This window comes from Phycodurus eques, chromosome 13 (assembly GCF_024500275.1).
Source record: "Phycodurus eques isolate BA_2022a chromosome 13, UOR_Pequ_1.1, whole genome shotgun sequence".
NCBI classification, from domain to species: Eukaryota; Metazoa; Chordata; class Actinopteri; order Syngnathiformes; family Syngnathidae; genus Phycodurus; species Phycodurus eques.
Genome location: NC_084537.1, coordinates 13,680,958 through 13,702,045, shown reverse-complemented (window position 1 = coordinate 13,702,045; position 21,088 = coordinate 13,680,958). Strand labels below are relative to the sequence as shown.

The following is a 21,088-nucleotide window of genomic DNA, read 5'->3' as shown; positions in this document are numbered from 1 at the left end:
TTCCAGGTTAATTTAAGACTCAAAATTGTCCTTAGGTGTGAGTGTGAATCGTTGTTTGTCTATATGTGCCCTGTGATTGGCCGGCGCCTCAGTCCAGGCGTGTAGCCCGCCTGTTTGGCCCAAAGTCAGCTGCAGTAGGCTCCAGCACACACATAACCCTGGTGAGGATGAGCTGCATATAAAATGGATGTTTTTTTTAGCCATAAATAAATCCAATACCTTTCTATGACTCTCCCAGTCTCTCTGTATCGATATAGTTTATTCATCCCGTGAGGGGAATTAAATCTGTTGCAGCCTGCTGGTGACACTCAGTGACTAAACTCAGTTGCAACTTCTCAGCTAACATCCTCACGAGGTATACTGTTAATTAATTGCTAGCCATCTTCTTGGTCTCATGATGTAAAAATGTGAACAGCGTGATGAAGAAGACTGTTTATTTGTCGATTCAGATCAAATGCCAGAGAGCAGAAAGTTGTGCAAAAACTACTGAAACATTAAATAGTTGCATTCAAAAGGTTTAAGAAGTACATATGAACTTCATCTGAAAAGGTTTTATAGTCCATTTTAGGTTTATCCTGAAATTTCACTTGAGAGCCTAATATCCCATTTTGTTTTTGTGAGTAGTGGATACAAAAGATCTCCCAGCTCCCCACCAAACTAGAATGTCACAAAAAGTATAATGAGAAAATTACGATCTCATCAAAATTTACTCATACGTACTTACTCAGTGTGAAACCTAGGTATGTTGAGTTGACTCAAAGATATTATTCTCTTATATGAATGACAACTGGTGGTTACACAGGTTCATTGTACCTTCTGCCATCTAGTGGAAAAACATGTAATTGTTCTGCCTGTCTCTAGATGCCGCTGGCATAGATAGATAGATGAACAAAGAGTAAAATTGGATAATTTCCCACCGCACACCTGATGATCTGTCATGGCACAGTGGTTGGGGAGTCATGTTACAATAACTTGACAAACACTTCCAAAGAAGAAACCATTTATTACATTCTTAAAACCACATATAATGTATCCCAATGGATGACAATATATATCGAGCCGTGAGACTCAGTCTTGAACTAGTAATTTACTGTATCTCTTTTAAAAAAAGAAATACATACAAGGAAAGAAAAGGGAGACAAACTAGTCTGTTTTTTTGGACTTTCCCAATCATATGACAATTTTAAAAAAATGGTTACTGACTTGAAAGGACAAAAGTGGAGATGTTAAAGAAAGTGGATAAAAGACATAAGTGAAGATCACAGCAAAAGAAAACAAACCCCAAGAATGAAATTTAACTTTAAACGGATTTTTTTTTGTATTCCTACATAGATTCTCATAAATTTAATGTTACAATGTTAAGACAAACATGAAGGGCTTGGACAGTTTGTGAGCAACATTCACAAAAATAGATCTCACGTCCACAGTGATTATGGTTGTGGGGTGCAAAGGTGTGAGGATTAAAAAGCTGGTCATAAAGGGACAAGAAATCACAGCTAGCTCCCTGAGCAGCAGGCGGCAGGCCCAAAAAACGTCACAGCGCCCCCGAGTAAGACGTTCATCTCTATGCTAACCTTCATGACTTGATTTTATGTTCAAGTGAAGCACTGGAACTTTGAGGGATCTTGCATAACAAAATACCCCCCAAAAACAAATAGATAAACAACAAAGTCTTACTGGCTTTGAGGCCCAACTCAGGGGGGCAGCTGGTAGCTCTGTCTGGCAGTAGACTAGTCTCCAGTGAGAAAGAGGGGACTTTAAGTGTTTTTTATTGAAAAAAGTGTTGAGTTTGGGACTAAAATGGGGAAGAGGAATAGCAAGTCTACAAATAATGCAGTTGCTCCAACCAGCAAGGAGGGATTATGTTATAAATTGAGGACCTGAACAAGTGAGACTACATGAGTGATTGAATTATATATACTACACCTGACTGCTGGTTTGAAACAGCTGGGTGGACACACACACACCTTGTATCCCCTCTTATGAAGTTCATGAAGTTTGCCTTGCTTGAGTTTTGTCCTTTGGAGTCCCATTTGTCCTCCTCTTGTCTGTCCAGGCAGGGGCAGGTTTATCAGCATCAGAGCTCAGTTTAAATGCCAAAGAAAGGCAATTTGTTTCCTCTGTTGCATGGACACGTTGCCCCTGTTTGCATGTACAAGTGTCTGTTCAACCCTCGTAGTGGGTTTGCTGTCAAGGAAAAGTGTGGGGAGGCGGGTTGTCATGGAAACCTGAGAGTACTATATAGAGAGGAAAATAGTCCAGAGTCCAAATATCAGCTTCCTTTGTGTAAATATGCACTTTTTTCTCTCCCTTTCACTCTGAACTAATCTCACACACTCTAACACTCTCCGCATTCTCACATAGTAATCTATTTACATTCTTATTTAAAATATTGTATATAAATGTGTATATAAATTAAAGATAATTTCATCTTGCCCTGTCTCCAAGTGGCATTTGCAAGGAAAAGGGATTTGTGGGACTGAGGTTTCTCAAGAGCCTACTCAAGGCAGCACCGAACACAGGCAAAATGTCAAGAGAGAAGCGGCTCTCGGAGGTGAAGTTCTAGAAAATGACTTGTGATCTTGGTCCCTAAGTGTCAGTACATAAATAGCGTGGTTTTGTATGAATATGCACAAATACCATACTGAAAGATCAATATTGACTGAAATCTCATTTTTGTGACCATGTATAAAACTGTCTTAAGTGTGACAGGGTTATACATTCACTGTTGAGTCCTTGCTTGTGCACTGGTGCTTGTCGATGAGGTACATTCATTACTTTTTGGGCGATCCGCAGCAGATCTGACGTTAAACAAGTTTTCAAACTTGTATCTGCCTCATGCATCTGTTGGTGCTGCTACAATACACAGAGGAGCATGAGCGTGCATGGTCTGTAGTGTAAGGTGCTTTGCCTGCTCGGAATCGCGGGAGACGGAGTATTTTAAAGTCCTGGATTGTCTTTTAACTGCTGGTTGTTGAACGTCAACATATATATCCTACTCTGTCTCTCCTTTTCCCTTCCTCTAAATACACTCCCTCCATCTCTCTGTCAGTCAGTCTTTCTGTCAGTCAGTCCATCTGTCTAGCTGTTGGTGGAGTCGGGCAGGGACATGTCAGTTCCAAACACCTCCCGATACAGCGGAGGAAAACTGTATGCGGTATCTGGGTGGACCAGACGGAAAAACTCCAGTTTATCAATGTGGAGGTGACAAATGGATTTCATGATAGGTAGTTTGGACAGCATCTGTGGAGAATTAAAGGCATACGGTGAGCATTTTTCTGTTGACACAAGCATGTGCTCATGAAGTGTCATAGCTGCGTACTTTTACCTTGTCCAGTTTCTCCTCAGAAGCACTCTTATGAAGACTGTGCTGCAGAGCCAGGTAAACCTTTCCCTGAAGCTTCTGAACCTTTTGGCCATCCATCAGCCAGGGCCGATCTGGCAAAATCACCATAATTCCACATTAGGGAAAAGTATCATTATATATTTTTTTACTGAGTAAGTGTTCACATAGCCAGTAAGTAAGTTTGTTGAATTCGTACTCCGCCGCAGATAGCTGGGAATAGTGAAAAAACACTAGTAATTGACGCTCCCCCCAAAATGTTTAGAATTGCCTATATTAGTTGAAACCGGCCCGCGACCCTAGTGAGGAGAAGCGGCTCAGAAAATGGATGGATGGATAGTTGAAACCGTAAATTTACCACACAATATGGTCCTAAAACACTTATCATTTCAAACTCATCTTTCAGCATTACCCTAAAAAATAAATGGTTCAGTTGCAGGAAGTGCGTGTGTTTATCATGGGGGTTACGTTCCAGGCCACCCCTGCAAGTGACGCAATCCGTGAAATCGCAACCATATATATATATATACAGGAAGTCCTTGAGTTACGACGCACTCGACCTACGACGTTTCGACTTTACGACGCCCGTGCCTCGTCCGCCATTTTGTCCCAGCACCAGTTGTGTTTCAGCTTAGCTAGTGCATAGTGGTTGTCTGTGTTTGTGCGGCGGGAGTAGCTTTGCCTTTTTCGCCCTCCTTTTTTTACACTCTCAGCAGTAATGGTAAGTACAGCATCTTATTTTTTTATTTTAATGTATTTTAGTTTCTTTATACAAAGTGTTAACCTTTCCTGCTACGGTCACCTGACCGTGGTCAGGAGACGCAGGTGTTAACTCCCTTCTCTCGTTGCACAGCTGAGCTGGGTGGTGGCAACAATAAAGGCACGAAGCTCCGATTTGATGCTTTAATGGCTTTATTAGCTCCTCTGCACATTCAACGTCAACGGGTCCTCCGCTAATTGCTACTCTTCCCCGGTCGCCGTCACTACACTAGCTACTGTACACACTCGCACCGGCGCGCACTCCTTCCTCCTTTGCAGTCCCCTCTCACTCACACATCGGCGCACACGCCCACACACACTGAGCTTGCTGTCACAATCACGTGGGACAATACCCGTAACAGAAGTATTTCGCCGTAAATCTCAACTTTAACGGTGAAATCCGACTTACGCGGAAATTAGTGTTATGTCGCCAGCGTAGGAACGGAACTCGTAAATCGAGGACTTCCTATATATATATATATATATATATATATATATATATATATAAAAACACGCACACAGGGATCTCATTTGATGTGCATTCTGCGTTTAGGATGCACAAAAACGATCAGGGATGCATAAGAGTATGGTGAATCTGCGTTCACAGACCCACCATTGCTGACATACATATGTGCGTGTTTGTTGCTGAAGTGCTTCAGCAAATCATAATTCACTATGAGTCCTGTCTTGGTGCTTGCCAATCAGAGGAACAGTAATGCGGGTTATTGTTACATAAATACAATGGACACAAGACTTTTTTTCTGGACTCTTAACTTTTTATTGTTGTGATAACACCCGGTGTGCCGCGCACGACAGTGAGCCGCTGGCAGAACGGCTTTGGCTCCGTAGATGCAAACAACTGGAACATTTTAGGGAAAGTGAACTATTTATTGTGTTTGCTAGCCCGCGAGCTAACTAAGTGCTAAGGACCTGAATAGCGCGCACTCGGCGATATTGTTTAAAACAGAGGTCAGTAACTGGCGGACCCAGGAGCAGTTCCAAACGGACCCACACCATAACCAAAAAAAGAGGTTATGATTCAAGACATACGGGGTGCTGCTATTTTAAGCGACACAACATATTATATAGGCTTTACGGTTGTGATGAACCATACCGACCAATCACATGAGAGTTCCACCACCCTTTCAAATGATCAAACCTGCATCGCAGGTGGTCAGTGTTGTGTCTGAACGATTTCAATGAACGAAAGTTCAAGTATTACAGTACTGTATCTAAGACTGAATGCATGTGACTGTAAAAGGCGGGGGCCTGTTCTGTTGAGGGACAACGGAGTCAGCGAATAAGAATGGAGAGTTGCCTGTCTGTTAACTGGCTAAACCATTAGCCACTCTGTGTTGAGTGACTTAGCGTCAGTTGTGGCAAACTTGTGCTTGTGTTTATTTTTTTACCATTTGTTCAATAAAGCGATTGAAAGTGCATCGGCAACTGTGTCTATCGTTGACCTCCTGATGAGGGATTACAATTCGTTCTAACTAGCGGTGGTAAACTATATAAAATTAGCTAACAATGTTTACTTTACTGTGGATGTGCAGTTGTGTAACAGAAGCCAATTATGCTTTGCAATAGGCACATTGCTGTTTGGTGTTTTTTAATAAGTGTGAAATGATCCTAATCTTTGGAAATTCTCTTTTATGCACACTTTCCTCCTTGCTCTCACTTATTGCTCAGCAGTAACAGCGGCATCTTAAGGTGTTTCAGAAAGAGCACAAAACCTGCAAATGTTTTCAATAACTAGCGGAGGATAGTTACCACAGAAATAAAATAGGTTTAATTCATGAATAGTGAACCGCGCTTATGCAGGTGATTACTGTATACACGGTCATGTATTTATGTTGCAGTGCATTTCTAAGGCTAAAGAAACGATTTCAAATAATAATCACCAGGGGAGAGAAGAACAGCTGCACTAAACAGAGCCATCTCTTCATCAGACAGCTGGAGGCGACAGAGTCCTTTTCCCAGTTCAAACACTGCACTCACCAGGTCATCGCAACCTGAATAAACACATTATGAAAATCATTGCATTAAAAAATGCTGTGTCAAAGGGCTAATTTAAGTGTTGGAGGCATCCGCTGTATAATCATAAAAATAACATGTAATCTATTTCTCTATGAATATAGTGAGGTAAGACAGGAGTATTGTACCATAATGTCAGACATCTGGGGAGAGGAGAACTGCTGTTTCTTGACGTAACAATAACGTTTCCATTCTATTCCATTTTTTCCATTCGCAATCCAGTCATACTGCTTTTTTTATTTTTTTACTACAGGAGGCAGTGTTGAGTCACTATTTAGCTGGCCTCAATTCTTCATGAGGGAGATATGCCTAGAGGCCTTGTTTGAACTTTTACAATTTAAAGATGGTTTATTTTATTTCTTGCGACTAAAGTCCTGTCATTGGTACCTGCGAGCTAACCATTGTTTTCTTTTAAAAGTGTACCTGAACTGTATTATGTTTACAACCTCTGGTACATATTTAAACATGAAACCTCTTTACCACATTTCTGTGTAAATGTTACCATTCGACTGAAGGTTACTGTAACTAACCTTAAAACGGCTTCAGGTTTATTAAATGTGTTTCTATTTGCTACTGTTGTATACAACTAGATGTGTACAACTGTGGCAAAGAATATGAGTATTTATGTTAAATAAAAAACAAAAAAGTAGACTCTAAAAACAGCAATCGGATTTACTGTTTTTTTGCTGGCTTTTCAAAATGACTTATGACTAAGCGTAGGATACAGCAGATGTGTTAATCTGAATGTTTTGGAGCTTTTGTCATGGCTTTCCCATGTGATGCTCACCAAGTGCTTTGAAGAACTGAGGCGAGGCAAATTTTCCGTTGAAGAAAATGGTGCTGTTGTTGACGTTAAAAGCCCGGCACATACGGATCAGCAGGACCTCCAGGCATCCTGAAAAGGCAGCCATAGGGGCAAAGATATGGAGAAATGCATGAGGAGGGAGATGGAAGGGGGTTCACAGAGGCAATGATAATTTGAACCATGGAAACTTATATTCACAAATGTATGTTTTAATATAATATATATAATATTAACAGAAAGTAAATACATTGTCAAATACATGTTTTATTTCCACATATAGTAAATATATATGAAGAAAATGAAAATGAGTTAAAAAAAAATTCCAGAATAATGGTTTTCTCCCCAATGTTCAAAGAAATGGGGCAAAAGAAGGAAGAGAAGGTTGGATACAAAGAACAAGAAGGAACTCGAGTTAGCAAGTTTTATATTCTTGTTTACTTTGGTAGAACTCTGTGACCTATGATATCTTAGTATACCCATTGTGGACTGTACACTGACCTGCTTTCAGCAAAATAATCTGGTCATTCTGGCAAAGATCCATAAAGCCAGCTATTCGTTTGGCAAACTCCACCACATACTGGACGGCATTGGTTATGTGGTGTGCACACTGCTGCCACATCCACTCAGCTGACTGATAAACAGAAAAAATGGACATGTTAAAATCACTTGATCACTCAAAGGAACCTTTTTTGAACATCACATTAACCACTTTAACATAAGCGCTCAATAGCTTTGTCTGACTAGTTAGTCTGCTACTGAGCTGTTATTCTCACAGGACATGAAAATTACACATGGAATATTAGGAGAGATAATATGTACCTTGTTCTGAAAAGCACGCGCTTCCTCAGGTGTGTATTGTACCCAAGTGAATCTCTTCATGTCCTCAGCACTGTACTGACATGTCTCCAAGTGAGACTTTAAAATACACTGGGTGATTCGCTCTGCAAGACAAATATATAAAACACATAAATATATTCATTACTCAAGGGATTTGAATGGAAGGCAAGTTTAGCTTTTGTGAACATGATTTTGTTTACTTATCCAAAGATCATGGCAGTGTGACCTTGCATCACTGGCTACCAATCAACTGTATTGTTTTTCCTTGTTTTTCAGTTGTTGTTTTTCTCAACAAGCAGTTTAGTGGTTTGGAAATGATATCACAAGCAGAACCCAGGCCTTTCTTCTTCAGAGGGATTGGAATGTTAAAAAAAGGTCCTTCAAGGTTCTGTGCTGGGCCCATTATTATTCACAACATAATCTTTAATTTGACTTTGCATAATAATCTTAATAATGTCAGAATATCCAAACTCAAACTTTTCATTTCTACATAGATGCTATATAAAGCGCAGCCCTTCAGTATTCACAACTTGTGTTTGATAGACTCCCTACTTTAGCTGCTGCCTTATCACAGTGGATGGGTTTGTCTTTCCCAGTGATCCTAGAAGCTAAGTTGTTGTGAAGGACCAAAGTACACTTTTAGGAAACATGGAAGTTCTCCGATCTATGGATGCTGTGCAATTTGTCGTTCCCAAAGTATGAACTGAATTGGGCAAGAAAGCATTTGGGCATGTTATGCTTGGAATTAATTCCATGAACTTCAACTTTAAGCCCTTGTTTCATTGCAGACGTTTAAAGCTTTGGTGAATTAATTGCAATACCTTGTGTTTTATGTGATACATTTTCATGGTAAATCTTTGCTGCTGCCATCTTAGCCAGGTCTACCTTGTAAAAGAGATCTTTGATCTCAATTGGAGTAACCTAGTTAGATAAAGGTGAAATAAAATAAATGAAAAATGTAATGAATACCTCTGGCAGTGTCAATTAAAACTGAGCATTCTTATCTTTGAAATGTATCCAATAGTACACTGAGTACTCTGGACCCTGGACACTCCCATATATTTGCAATAAGTTCTATTTTATTGTTTCTTTGCTTGGAGTTCCTTGGATTGGAAACAGACCAACAATTTATGTACTTAACCACAATCTAATTCAAACTACTTTGGTTACTTTGTCATAAGTCATGCACAGAGTGACATAAATTCCATGTAGTGACATGGAATTTATGTGACATAAATTCCAGTAATTAAAGTTGGTACAGGAAAAAACTCTCCTCCAACAGATTAATGTGAAAATAGCTTTAGTCTTCTTAATTCTTCACATACTACTGTATCTATCTTTATGCAGGGTGAAGGTCATTCATTTACAATCCCCTATTCCGATGAAGTTGGGATTTTGGTTAAAATTTTAATAAAATTAGGATACAATGATTTTCAAATCCATTTAAGCCTATATTCAATTGAATACACTACAAAGACAAGATATTTATTGTTCAAACTGATTGTTAGTAGTTTATTTTTTTCCTTTTCTCCCTCCAAATATTCTCTCATTTTGAATTTGATGCCTGCAACAAGTTCCACAAAAAAGCTGGGACAGGGGCAACAAAAGACCTGAAAAGTTGCGGAATGTTCAAAAAACACGATTGGAACATTCCACAGGTGAACAAGTTAATTGTCATGATTCGGTATAAAAGGAGCATCCCTGAAAAGCTCAGTCGGTCACAAGTAAGGAAGGGATGAGGTTCACCACATCTGTGAATGCACCATTAATGCTGAAAGGTACATACAGGTTTTGGAGGAACATATGCTGCCATCCATGCAACTTCTTTGTCAGGGACATTCTTGCTTATGCAAGACAATGCAAAGGCACATTCTGCACGTGTTACAACAGTGTAGCTTCTTAGTAAAAGAGTGCAAGTACTACTAGACTGGCCTGCCAACAGTCCAGAGCTGTCTCCTCTTGAAAATGTGCGGCGCGTTACAAAGCGCAAAATACGACAACGGAGACCTCGGACAGTTGAGCAACTGAAGTTGTACATCAAGCAAGAATGGGAAAGAATTACACCTACAAAGCTTCAAGAATTGCTTATTGAGTGTTGTTGAAAGGAATGGTAATGCACAGTGGGAAACATGCCCCTGTCGTAGCTTTTTTGGAAAGTGTTGCAGGCATCAAATTCAAAATGAGTGAATATTTCAAAAATAAATAAATAAAGAAACATTATCAGTTTGAACATTAAATATCTCATCTTTGTATAATAATAATATATAGTGTATACTGAATATAGGTTGAAAAGGATTTGCAAATGTATTGTTTTTATTTACGTTACACAACTGACAACACTGTTGGTACCTTGCTATTTAAGAAAGGAAAAACGCGCAATGGTCATGGACCATAACTCGAAACAGATACAATTACAGTGGACCCCCGCTATTCGCAGGGGGTAGGGACCGAGTCCGACTGCGAATTAGCGATTTCCACGAATAATTGACCCTTCCCTAAAAATGATTATAATGGCCTATATTAATCGCTTATACGGATACCATAATTTTTGTTCAGGCCTAGTGAATTTTATAATTACTTTGTCACTCTCAAGCTATTTCATTGAGAGTTGTGGTGATGTGGTGTCACTACTCACCAAGTTCTGTTATTGAGCAGTCATCAGGTAACTGGTCCAGCAGTGCGTGTGTGTCTTCAAACAGTGGATGTGAGTGAGAATGTGTGTGCAGAAGCTGGATGCCATTGCTGTCTGACCCATCCATCATTGTCTGCTGTGGAGAATTCTGATTGGACGGGGATGAGGAAGAGGAAGAAGCGGATGATGAGTTGGAGGTGTTTCCCGTGCTGGTCCCTCCACTCCCTCCCAGTAGCTCCAGGCTGCAATACTCGCTGGCCTCCTCGGGGGTCAGCGGTAGGTCGAATAGGTCGGGGAGCGCTGCAATGTCATCGAGGTCGCTGAGGGTGGAGCTGGATCCCCCGGTGCTGTAGGAACGGCTCAAATCTTCCTCGCCGTCCTCACCGCTACCGCCACATGCACCATCCTCTCTGGGTAAGGACAGAGCAGTCGAGCCCACATCTCCGGAGTCCACACACTCCTGAGATTTCTGATGCTTCTGCACTTCAGCATACAGGCTGTCCCGCTGCTTTTTGGACATACGGCCAAACTTCACCGCTGTTGACAGAAAATGTATTTTCATCATTAGATCATGCTACCTCATACAGTATTTCCTGTAACTCCTTCACTGGCGTGGATGTTTATATTCGTCAACTGGAATCCAACTATTTACTTTCACGGACGTATATGTTCGTCAACTAGGTTTTTCAAACGGGTAAGTGTGGATTTGAAATTCAACATTGTAAACCACTGTAATGACGAACAGATCCCTGGAGATGGTGGAGTTACATTGCTTTAGATTTAAGATCAGCGCAGCTTTTGAGTTGAAAATAAAGATTAGGGGGTGAATCTCAGCATGTCCTGCCCGTGATCATGAGGGAGAGAAAATTGTTGGAAGTCGGACAAATTTAGGCAGCTCACACTCAAACAGAGTATGTGTCATGGTAGGTAGTAGAGTGTGTGTCTCCAAAGTGAGGCAAAATGTCACAGTTATTGGAGTGAATGATGAATGCCATGTTAAAAAGGTGTTGACGTACTGTATATCTGTAAATAATTATTTTGCCATCAAAAGCCCTCTCTGTCTTGTTTTATAATTTGAGGTGTCACAAAAGCAAAAACTATTTGCATCAAAGTAACTGTTCTTCTTGACTTGTTTCTTTTCACAAAAATATTTTTTCTACCCCTTTGAACCGAAACTGGTGTTTTTGGTCAAATCAATCCATGTCCTACTGCTGATTACTAAAGAGGTTGAAACAAACTTAACTTGAAACAAACAAACCTTAACCTCTAGGTAGTACTGTATGTTCCAGGTTTGATATCCAGTTTACTCTATGACAGTCTGTACACTGTATTAGTTTTCTCTCTGCAGCCCAAAAAAGAGTGGGGCGGAGGTGTCGAGGCATCTCCCAACAGCTGAAGTTAACACTGAGGGCCTCAAGTTCTCATGGTATCGCCTTCAATTTAGAGGAATGAGGGACACAAGCTACTCAACTTCCCTTATTTAAGTCTCTACAGAACACCTCACAATTGTGATAGAGTTTGATTACGCCACAGAAGGTAATCATTATAAGCTTATAGGAAGTGTGTGAATGGAGTATGCTCTCTGTTTACCATCTCGGCTCATGCCCAAAGCCAGACACTTCTGTAGACGACAGTGCTGGCAGCGGTTGCGGTTCGTTCGGTCGATCAAACAGTTCCTCTGGCGGGAGCAAGAGTACATGGCATTGTTTTGTTGGCTGCGACGGAAGAACCCCTAAAAGACAAGCACACTCAATTGACACATGCACTTTTGAGATATAACATGATCCTTCAAGCATGTCTTGTTTTCATCCTTACCTTGCAGCCTTCACAGGTTATGACCCCATAGTGGATCCCAGAGGACTTGTCCCCACAGATTTTACAGGGGATGACCTCGATCTGAGCTGGAGGATCAAAACCAAAATTGACCAGGTCAGAAGAAGATTGTCTTGCATTCAGAAACTAAAGCTGTACTTCACACAAGGAAACAACAAGTCCATTTGTTTCAGAATTTTTGCCAATACTGAAAAACCTTCCGTCAAACCTAAAACACACCTTAACCTGCCTTCTGTGCTATCATACTTCCGTATTGAGAGAGGGACATTAATTGTTCAAGCTAGGTTTCCCCCAAAATATTATTAGACGATACTCTGAAACACCTTTTAAGAGATTTTAAGCAGATTTACACAAAACCAATGGCTTTAAGATGCTTGGTCTTGTTTTTATTAATCAAACTTTTTAAATAACACTTTAGCGTTTAGCTCCAACAGCAAGTGTTTTGTGCACTCCGATAAGCAGATTTTATATTGCTTTATGATAGTGGTTGTGAACTTTGCCTGCCTTTGAGCTCATTTCATCTGTGCAGTGCTGTCTTGCTCTCTTCTGTTATAAATCTTGACCAAAATAATATCCTTTGTGTCTACTGTTGACCTAGAAACGGCGAGCTGTGGCCTTTTCGCAGTTAGGCAGCTGTAATTCTCTGTATCCTGAATTAAAAGGTCACACTTCACAAACTAATACCAAGTGCGAAGTGTTTTTAACAAACTTTTAAATTCTGCATTTTTGGTCTTTATAAGGACGAAATAGTAATTACTGAGACGTAGGCTTAAAATAAATGTTTAATTTTTTTCCGTTCCGCTTATCCTCACTATTGTCGCAGGCGTGCTAGTGTCTATCCCAACTATCTCCGGGCGAGAGGCGGGGCAACCCTGAACTTGTCGCCAGCCAATCGCAGGGCATTAATAGGATATGATTTATTTATAAAATGTACATTGTTGGCTCATTGGAATAAAAAAGATGATTAATTGGGAATGGAAACCAACACAAATCTAAAGAGCCGGAAAAGGGGGTCTTGTGGAAAAAAGGAACTTTAAAGTCTCACAAAGTTTGTGCATAGGCCAACAGGACTAGAGAAGGCAACTTGCCTTCAACTGCGTTTGTCTGCACGCTGCATGAGGCCCCCATGAAGGGAAGAGAGGAACAAAGAATCCTGTCTTGTTAGAGGCAAATCAGCAATATCATAAGATATGTTGCTTGGTCTGTTTTTTTAAATCATATAGTTCTAAATTCCTTAGTCTGATCCACATTTATTGGGTAATGTATGGTAATTCACATATGTGTGATTACTAGACTTCTCCAAGAACAAAAAGACAACTTTCCCACACGTACCCGCACTTGGTTGCCTGCTCAGCTCTAAAGCTGTAGACTAAAATACTGTACTCTAACTGATCGGGGCAGCTGCAGGCATGTAATGGAAAAAAAATACCCACCACCCCCTCCATCTGTTTCAGCGAGGCTCTCCTCTCCCTCCCGCCCCCATCTCTCGATTATATAACTCTTGTCTGTGAGCATTCCTCACAACTCTCATTGAGCCGGCTCACTCTAGCAACATCGACCGACCTGCCCTTGCCGGATTTGCTCTATCCCACTGGCTGGGCGGCGGTGGCAGCCTGCTCGGTATTGGCTGAGTCCACCGTCGTTCAACCGCTGTAGCCTGTCAGCCAATGTGGACATTCTGTCCCACTGACACACTTTCCCACTGCAAGGGGAGGGAGGAGGGTAGCAGGCACATCACAGCACTCCACAGACCAATTTTAAGGTGGAGCTCAACAAAGCTCTTGCTTCCATGATAAACATTTTATTTACGGCCTGGAATTTGCATCAGAAAAACGCTGTTGCATAACAGTAAAACTAACCACTCCAAGTAATAACAATGACACTGGAAAAACTGCTTTCACCAGTTATGTCTTGGAAGACATAAGCAATAAACATGTTTTACTACTGACATACACACATATAATGACTGAGCTACTGTACATACTACAGTACAGTTAAACTAGGAACCAGTACCATTTGGTGTCCCACCCCTCTTGTCTGTCTTTGACCATGAGCTTCGGTACAGCCACGTCTATTCTTGTCCAGTGCCAAGAGCCAGAAATACAGTACAGACGCCCACCCAGCCACCCACCTTCAATGTAGCAGGCTCTAATGCATGTCTCTAAATCTGTTGACCAAAGACGGTATTACAGTATATCAAACTCTAATGTGAGCATATTGCTTACTGTTGCAAAAAAGAAAAGCAAGACCCTATTGTAAAAGAGGAAAAGGAATGTTGACATCCATTTTTTTCATCACTTTGTAAAGGCAGAGGAAATTTTATGTTACACTAGCTTACATTTACATTAGAACCTCAATATCAGTTGATCTATCTGACCTTTTGTTCTGAAGAGAACCGCTGCACTCCAACCGATCAATACAAGCCTGCCTTTTTCACTAACGTGATGCATGAAGGGACATTCAACATTTGTCATAGACCAACAGAGTGACTCTGTCACAAAATCTATGAGGGAAAGAATGTTTTTCACATGGCGGCTGGTTGAGCTGTATCGGAAAGAAGCCAGAACAAGCTTATTAACGGTTCGTGTGTCAACCATCGCTCGGCTGCTGTTAAACGTCTGACCTTGTTATCATCTGTTGAAAAGGCCAATTTACTTTAGAGTTGCGAAAAGGTGAAGCAATGAAAATCATGAGTTTATTCATCCAACATTTTCTTCTTGGTATCTAAGGTGGAACAGACCGCCAGCAATTGCACAAGAGCCACTGTGCCAGTGTGTCACAACCATGGCTGAGAGTGAAAAATAAATTTTGACCATTCACATGCTCCCCATTGCATGCACGGTCACAAGTGTGCCAACATACGTCAATACTTGCCCAACCATTTTTTTTGTTTGGGTGTCATAATAATATGAGCATGGCTCGATGCCCTTTGGCAACACTTTGTGAAAGCCAGCGTTGTGCATTTTTTTTTTAATTAGCTCATTTCATACTGAATAATAACCTTCATACTATTGCTCAACGTGTGGTAATCATCTGTGTATTTATGCATACACTTTGAGAGCAAATTAGCCAAATATGCGTTGTTGTGACTTGCTCGCAACGAAATTGCAAGGTATGACACCGTGAGGTTTCATTCCACAGGTTTAAGCAATTTGGATTGCATCATTTCCTCGCAGCAGGGCACAGGATGATGGTGCATCATGTAGTCATATCTCAACAGCGTGCTACTGTATATAGAGAATTTGAATGCATTCAAATTGAGGAGCTCTATTTAAAAAAACACAAGTGAGACAGAGGGGGGTTAGAACAGAGCAAAGAATTTCAAAGGCCTCTTCTGTCTAAGGTGATGCTGTGCCATTTCCCTTAGTAATCAATGCACCCTGCACTCCAAAATAAAAAGCCTGTAATCTTAAATTACGTCAGCATGTCAAAGATGGAATAAACAATTTCAACCTAATTGTAATGTACCAGATATGCACAACTTCAAACTAAGATGTAATTTTTTCTTTTCTGTTGGTGATCAAGTGACTAACATATATTTTCTGCGTGATAAGAGCTCCAGTTTGTTTACATTTGGATGTCTTGCACCAAAAGGGAAACCTCCCACCAACAGGGGCACTCTCTACTGCTTCCTAGCACCCTCGCCTCATTCACTCCCTCATGCTTCTTGAAAAAAAAAAAAAAAAAAAACACTACAGTACAGTATAGGCTACAGTAATCCCCTGCTATTTGTGGGGGTCTGAGCCCTGCTGCAAGTGCCGAAAAACTGCAATTAACTGGCATGCCCCTAAACATTTTTATAATTGCCAATATTACGTAATAGGTTAAACCGTAACTATACCACACACTAAAACAGTTTATCATTTCAATCTGAATTTAAATAACTAATTATCTTTGCAAGTAAATGCCCTACAGATTATTTTATTTAAAAAAAATGCTCTGGATGTCCTCACTTGCATGCACAAGTGGTGAAGACTCTCCATACCTTCCACTAATAACCCAGACTAAATTTAGTTCCATCCCAACTCTCTAAAACGAGATGTCTCACCTCAACACACTTCCTTGACACCAATTCATATTTAGCCAGGGCTTTGGCAGGATCCTTTGGCTTTTTAGTGTGTTTCAGAAAGCGCACAAAAAAACATGTAGGTAATTTTTTTTGGCGACGAGCAGGTGAAAAAAACAGATATATGAATTCATGAATAGTGAACTGTAAATATGAAGGTGATTACTGTACTCTGCTGTGGAAAGGCTCATTGCAGCACATGGCATCCAATACATTTAGATAATTATCAGTATATTTTTTTAAATTAACTATCAAATGATATTTTCATAAAAAAAATGGCTAATCCTGCATAAATACTACTATTGACTTAATTAATTAAGGATTAATAAAGTATCTATCTATCTATGTAAACCATTGTAAATGTTCAGTGGATGTTACAGACAGATGGCATGCACAGATTGTCAATGATATACTGCAGTCTTCTAGGGATGCCTGCTCAAGTTCAAGTTCATTCCGCAGTGGCGGTTAGTCAGGAGTCAAGTTCAAGTTCAAGTGCAAGTGTCAGTATGCTTTTTTTTTTTTTGCACATGGCCTGCAGGCAGTCAGGCAGGCGCTACCCTCTGCCGCGCCCCCTCCCTCTGCTGCGCATGCTGTGTAACGTTGGGTGACATAACTAGGTCAGTGCAACAGCCATGTCCCTCTCCCTCTGTGCAGTCACACGGCCACTTCAACAACAGCATAACCAACCTGATAAAATGGCATGATGGATGACTCAACATATTTATTTTTTAAACGAGAATTGTCTCAAAGTTATTTGTTTTTACACACGAAGCCGTTCTGTTGCTCATAACCAGACACGTGAGAAAGTCAATTTGCTAAATGAGTTATATGATGAATTATGCATTATTCCATGTTTATATCGACAGAATTGAAGTATAGAAATGCAAACATCTCGATTACATAATTGTAGTTTTGGTTAACAACAAGCTCGTCTCACGCCCCTCCCCTTTCCTTATTGCATAACATGAATATGGATCCCTAACCCGAATGTACAGATGGTCTCCCGCGTGACATAGATGTCATAATTCACTCGCTGACAGGTTTTGTATTATTAAAACACACACACGTAGTTAATTGATCAAATAATGTGTCAGCATTGAAAATTCACAACAAAATTCCTATAATTCATGGTTTTCATGCATTTATTGTAGACTGGCCAAAACCCGCTGCAAGTAAATTTAAAGGTAAGAAGTGAACTGCAGTCTTCAGCCGTAATCCAGTCATGGGGGGATTAATGCGCATTTAGGAGCAAAACAGGCGCACGCCGAGGGTCTTTGCGCGCACATGTGGCAGGCAACCCCTTCAATGCGCTCTTTCTTGGCGGTAAATTACGGCAAACATACACAACACGATTTCACTTGAATGCACTTACCTCTCATTTTGACCTGTTCTTCTTCTTAACCGGCGGAGAAGGAAGCGTGGCTACATTTGGCTGCGCTGCAGGTGACTGCCAGAAAGAAGTGGCTGTGTAAATAATAATCTCTTGTTCCCGACCGCAGACTGGATCTGCGAGGGGGAAAAAAAAAAAAAAACAAACAAAAAAAACACCTCTAAGTGTCGTCTATCGTTTGGTGAAGTCCAAGCGAATTAAAAGAGTGGAGAAAGTCGCTTTGGATTGCATCCTAAACGCCCTTGCGAATGGCCAGAATAGTCCCCACGGTGCACACGGTGGTCCACACAGTCAGCGCCTTCCTCTCAGTCTACCCTGCTAACCTACTCTCTCCAAGCGTGCTCTCTCACATGATCTCACCGCCACAACCTCCTCGAGCAGCAGCAAGCGGCGGGGGCGCGCGCGCGCGCGCGCGCGGGCGCGAGCTTAAGGTGGCAGTGGAGTGGAAGTGAAGAGGAGAGGAGAGGCCGGAGGGGCGCGCGCACGGCGTCCCGTCACGGCCACGCTCAGACGTGGTTTAGATAAGTGGACTGTACACTCCACTGTTATTGAAGCATCACTGATTTAGTCATGGTTGTGTTATGAGGTCTTTATTTGCATCTATTGCTCTAATTAATATTTTGTCATGTGGGGCACTAGTCACATAGGCCACAATCAAAGTAACCCGCAATTTTACTCAAGTATACTGTTACTTTAGAACGATATGAGTCGTGTAAAAATAAAGAGTAGTCCTCCAAATAATTACTTGCGGAACACTAAGTATTCAGTGAGTAACTGGTTGGTTACTTCTGATTTACTTACTTACTTACTTATTTAGGGTGGCATGGTGGCCGACTGATTAGCACAGCCGCCTCACAGTGCAAAGGTCATGGGCACATAACTGGGCACCGTCCTTCCTGTGTGGAATTTGCATGTTCTGCCTCTGCCTGCGTGGGTTTTCTCCGGGTAATCTGCTTTCCTCCAACATTCCAAAAACATGCATGGTAGGTTAATGGAAAACTCTAAATTGTCTCTGAATGTGAACGTTTGTCTGTACCCTGCCATTGGTGGGCGACCTATTCAGGGTGTACCGCGCCTCTCGCCCCAAAGTCAGCTGGCACCAGTGCACCCGCAACCCTAGTGAGGGTAAGTGGTACAGCGAATGGATGGATGGATTTAAATATTTAACCTTTATCCTGGTAAGACAATTGAGAACAGATTCTATATGCAATCCTGACTGGGCTGCTGTCAGCATAGCAAAACAAAGCAAAATCAAATCAAGTCCCCCCCCCCCCCCCCCCCCCCCCCCGAAAAAAAAAATACAAATACAATACAAACAAATAAATAGAACAAATTATACAATGTGATGTATTAGCATATTTACATAATACATAACATTATAACAAACGATTAAAAGGTTATTAACAGGCTAAAAGCAGGCACAGCGATCATGAACAGTATCCCTCAGAATTTTTCAAAACTGTAATATTGGGATGAATGAGTTTTATTATTTGTTGTAGGGTGTTCCAGTCATTTGGGGCAGAAAATTGAAAAGATTGCCCAAAAGTAGTGCAGACATTCGGAACAAAGTGGTTAATAAATCCGCTGGAACAGAAAGTGCGGGTGGTGGTGTGCATGAGGAGCAAAGAGCGACGATAGGGTGTGGTCTGGCCAGTGAGCGTTTTATAGATAAATATTTCTTGTCTGCGTGAGTGAAGAGGGGGCTTATTAACCAGTTAATTTGATTATATTGAACTTTGACAGGTGGCTTCACACTCAATTCTGACATCTGTTTAATTACTCAAAAACAATGTGAGTTCTACCAAGTTACATCTTTATCTTCAGTGCTATGCATAGTTCTTTCCTATTTAGGACAGGATACTTAAATGTAACTACTTTGTATCATTATTTTGTGCTATAAAAAGATTTTGTTTACTTGGTTTTAACACTACACTAGACTTACACCTACAGTGGGTACAGAAAGTATTCAGACCCCCTTAAAATTCTCACTGTTATATTGCAGCCATTTGCTAAAATCATTTAAGTTAATTTTTTCCCACATTAATGTACACACAGCACCCCATATTGACAGAAAACAAACAGAATTGTTGAAATCTTTGCAGATTTATTCAAAAAGAAAACCTGAAATATCACACAGCCATAAGTATTCAGACACTTAGCTCAGTATTTAGTAGAAGCACCCTTTTGAGCTAATACAGCCATGAGTCTTTTTGGGAATGATGCAACAGGTTTTTCACACCTGGATTTGGGGATCCTCTCCAGTTCTGTCAGGTTGGCTGGTGAATGTTGGTGGGCAGCCATTTTCAGGTCTTTCCAGAGATGCTCAATTGGTTTTAGGTCAGGGCTCTGGCTGGGCCATTGAAAAACAGTCACGGAGTTGTTCTGAAGCCACTCCTTCGGTATTTTAGTGTGCTTACGGTCTTTGTCTTTTTTGAAGGTGAACCTTCGGCCCAGTCTGATATAGTCCAATCAAAAATATATATTTTATTCAAATAAAAAAATCTATTTGGATCTGCGCTCTTTTTTTCTCAATGCGTTGCCATGGTATCGGGTCAGGACTCAGTATCAGTAGATTCCATAAAATGAAGTGACTCGGAATCAGGTGTAAAAGGATGTAATCAGGACATCCCTAGTAATTAATGCAAATAAACACCCCATCCTATAATATTAACTAACTCTAGGAGCATCTTTAGCTTTGTGACGGCAGAATGTTTATGCAGTTCTTGTACTGGATCTCAGTAGACAGACTGATATGGTGGCTGTGGTCTCAATTACTGACACTTTTTATTTAAGAGCTATATTTTTTAACATGGGTTTTTGCTTTGACCATTTTTTATGATACAAATCATCATCTTGAGCTTCACAAAAGATATGTTTGCAATTTTTGTGTGTGTGTCTATTTCCTCCTATTTCCTTAGATTCTAAATTGCCAATCGGTGTGAACGTTTGTGAATCGCTGTTTTTTTTCAATGCACCCTGTGATTAACTGGCGACCATTCCAGGGTATACCCCGTCTCTTGGCTAAAAGTCAGCTGGGATAGATTACCCGTGACCCTGAACAGGATAAACGATAGAAAATGAATGAATTAATCTCTCAGTATGATGTAACCCTGGAACTACATGCGAAAGAATCAACATATTGCTCTCTGACAATGTCAATCACCCATGTGGCATACATTGTGGTGGTACAATTTTAAGACTATTGAATAATACAGCTCCAAAGACACTTCTGCACTAAACATAGGCAAACGTCCAAATATGTGTAACATATACAATCAAGGAATATTTATTTCAGCTATTTTACACTAATGAATTCTGTCAGCAAGGAAGGTTGGATATTGTGGGGTTTTCCCCAATAATTGCTTGCAGAAAGTCAATGTATTCTCTGT

At 40.7% G+C, this 21,088-nt stretch overlaps 1 protein-coding gene across 2 annotated transcripts; it reads right to left on the bottom strand.

The window, feature by feature from the left end:
• Positions 1-983: 983 nt before the first annotated feature.
• Positions 984-18,072, bottom strand: LOC133411226 (nuclear receptor ROR-beta-like). Of its 2 annotated transcripts, XM_061693298.1 has the most exons (11): positions 17,858-18,072; positions 17,682-17,756; positions 12,226-12,311; positions 12,001-12,142; positions 10,414-10,947; positions 7,761-7,882; positions 7,440-7,572; positions 6,924-7,031; positions 6,004-6,114; positions 3,329-3,438; positions 984-3,243 (listed from the first exon to the last, which is right to left on the bottom strand). In XM_061693298.1, the coding sequence occupies exons 2-11, from the start codon at positions 17,686-17,688 to the stop codon at positions 3,082-3,084; spliced, it is 1,515 nt and encodes a 504-aa protein (XP_061549282.1). In that variant the 5' UTR covers positions 17,689-17,756; positions 17,858-18,072; the 3' UTR covers positions 984-3,081. The 2 variants fall into 2 exon arrangements, with proteins under 2 accessions (XP_061549282.1, XP_061549281.1); XM_061693297.1 differs by lacking the exon at positions 17,858-18,072 and having other exon boundaries at positions 17,682-17,842.
• Positions 18,073-21,088: the final 3,016 nt, after the last annotated feature.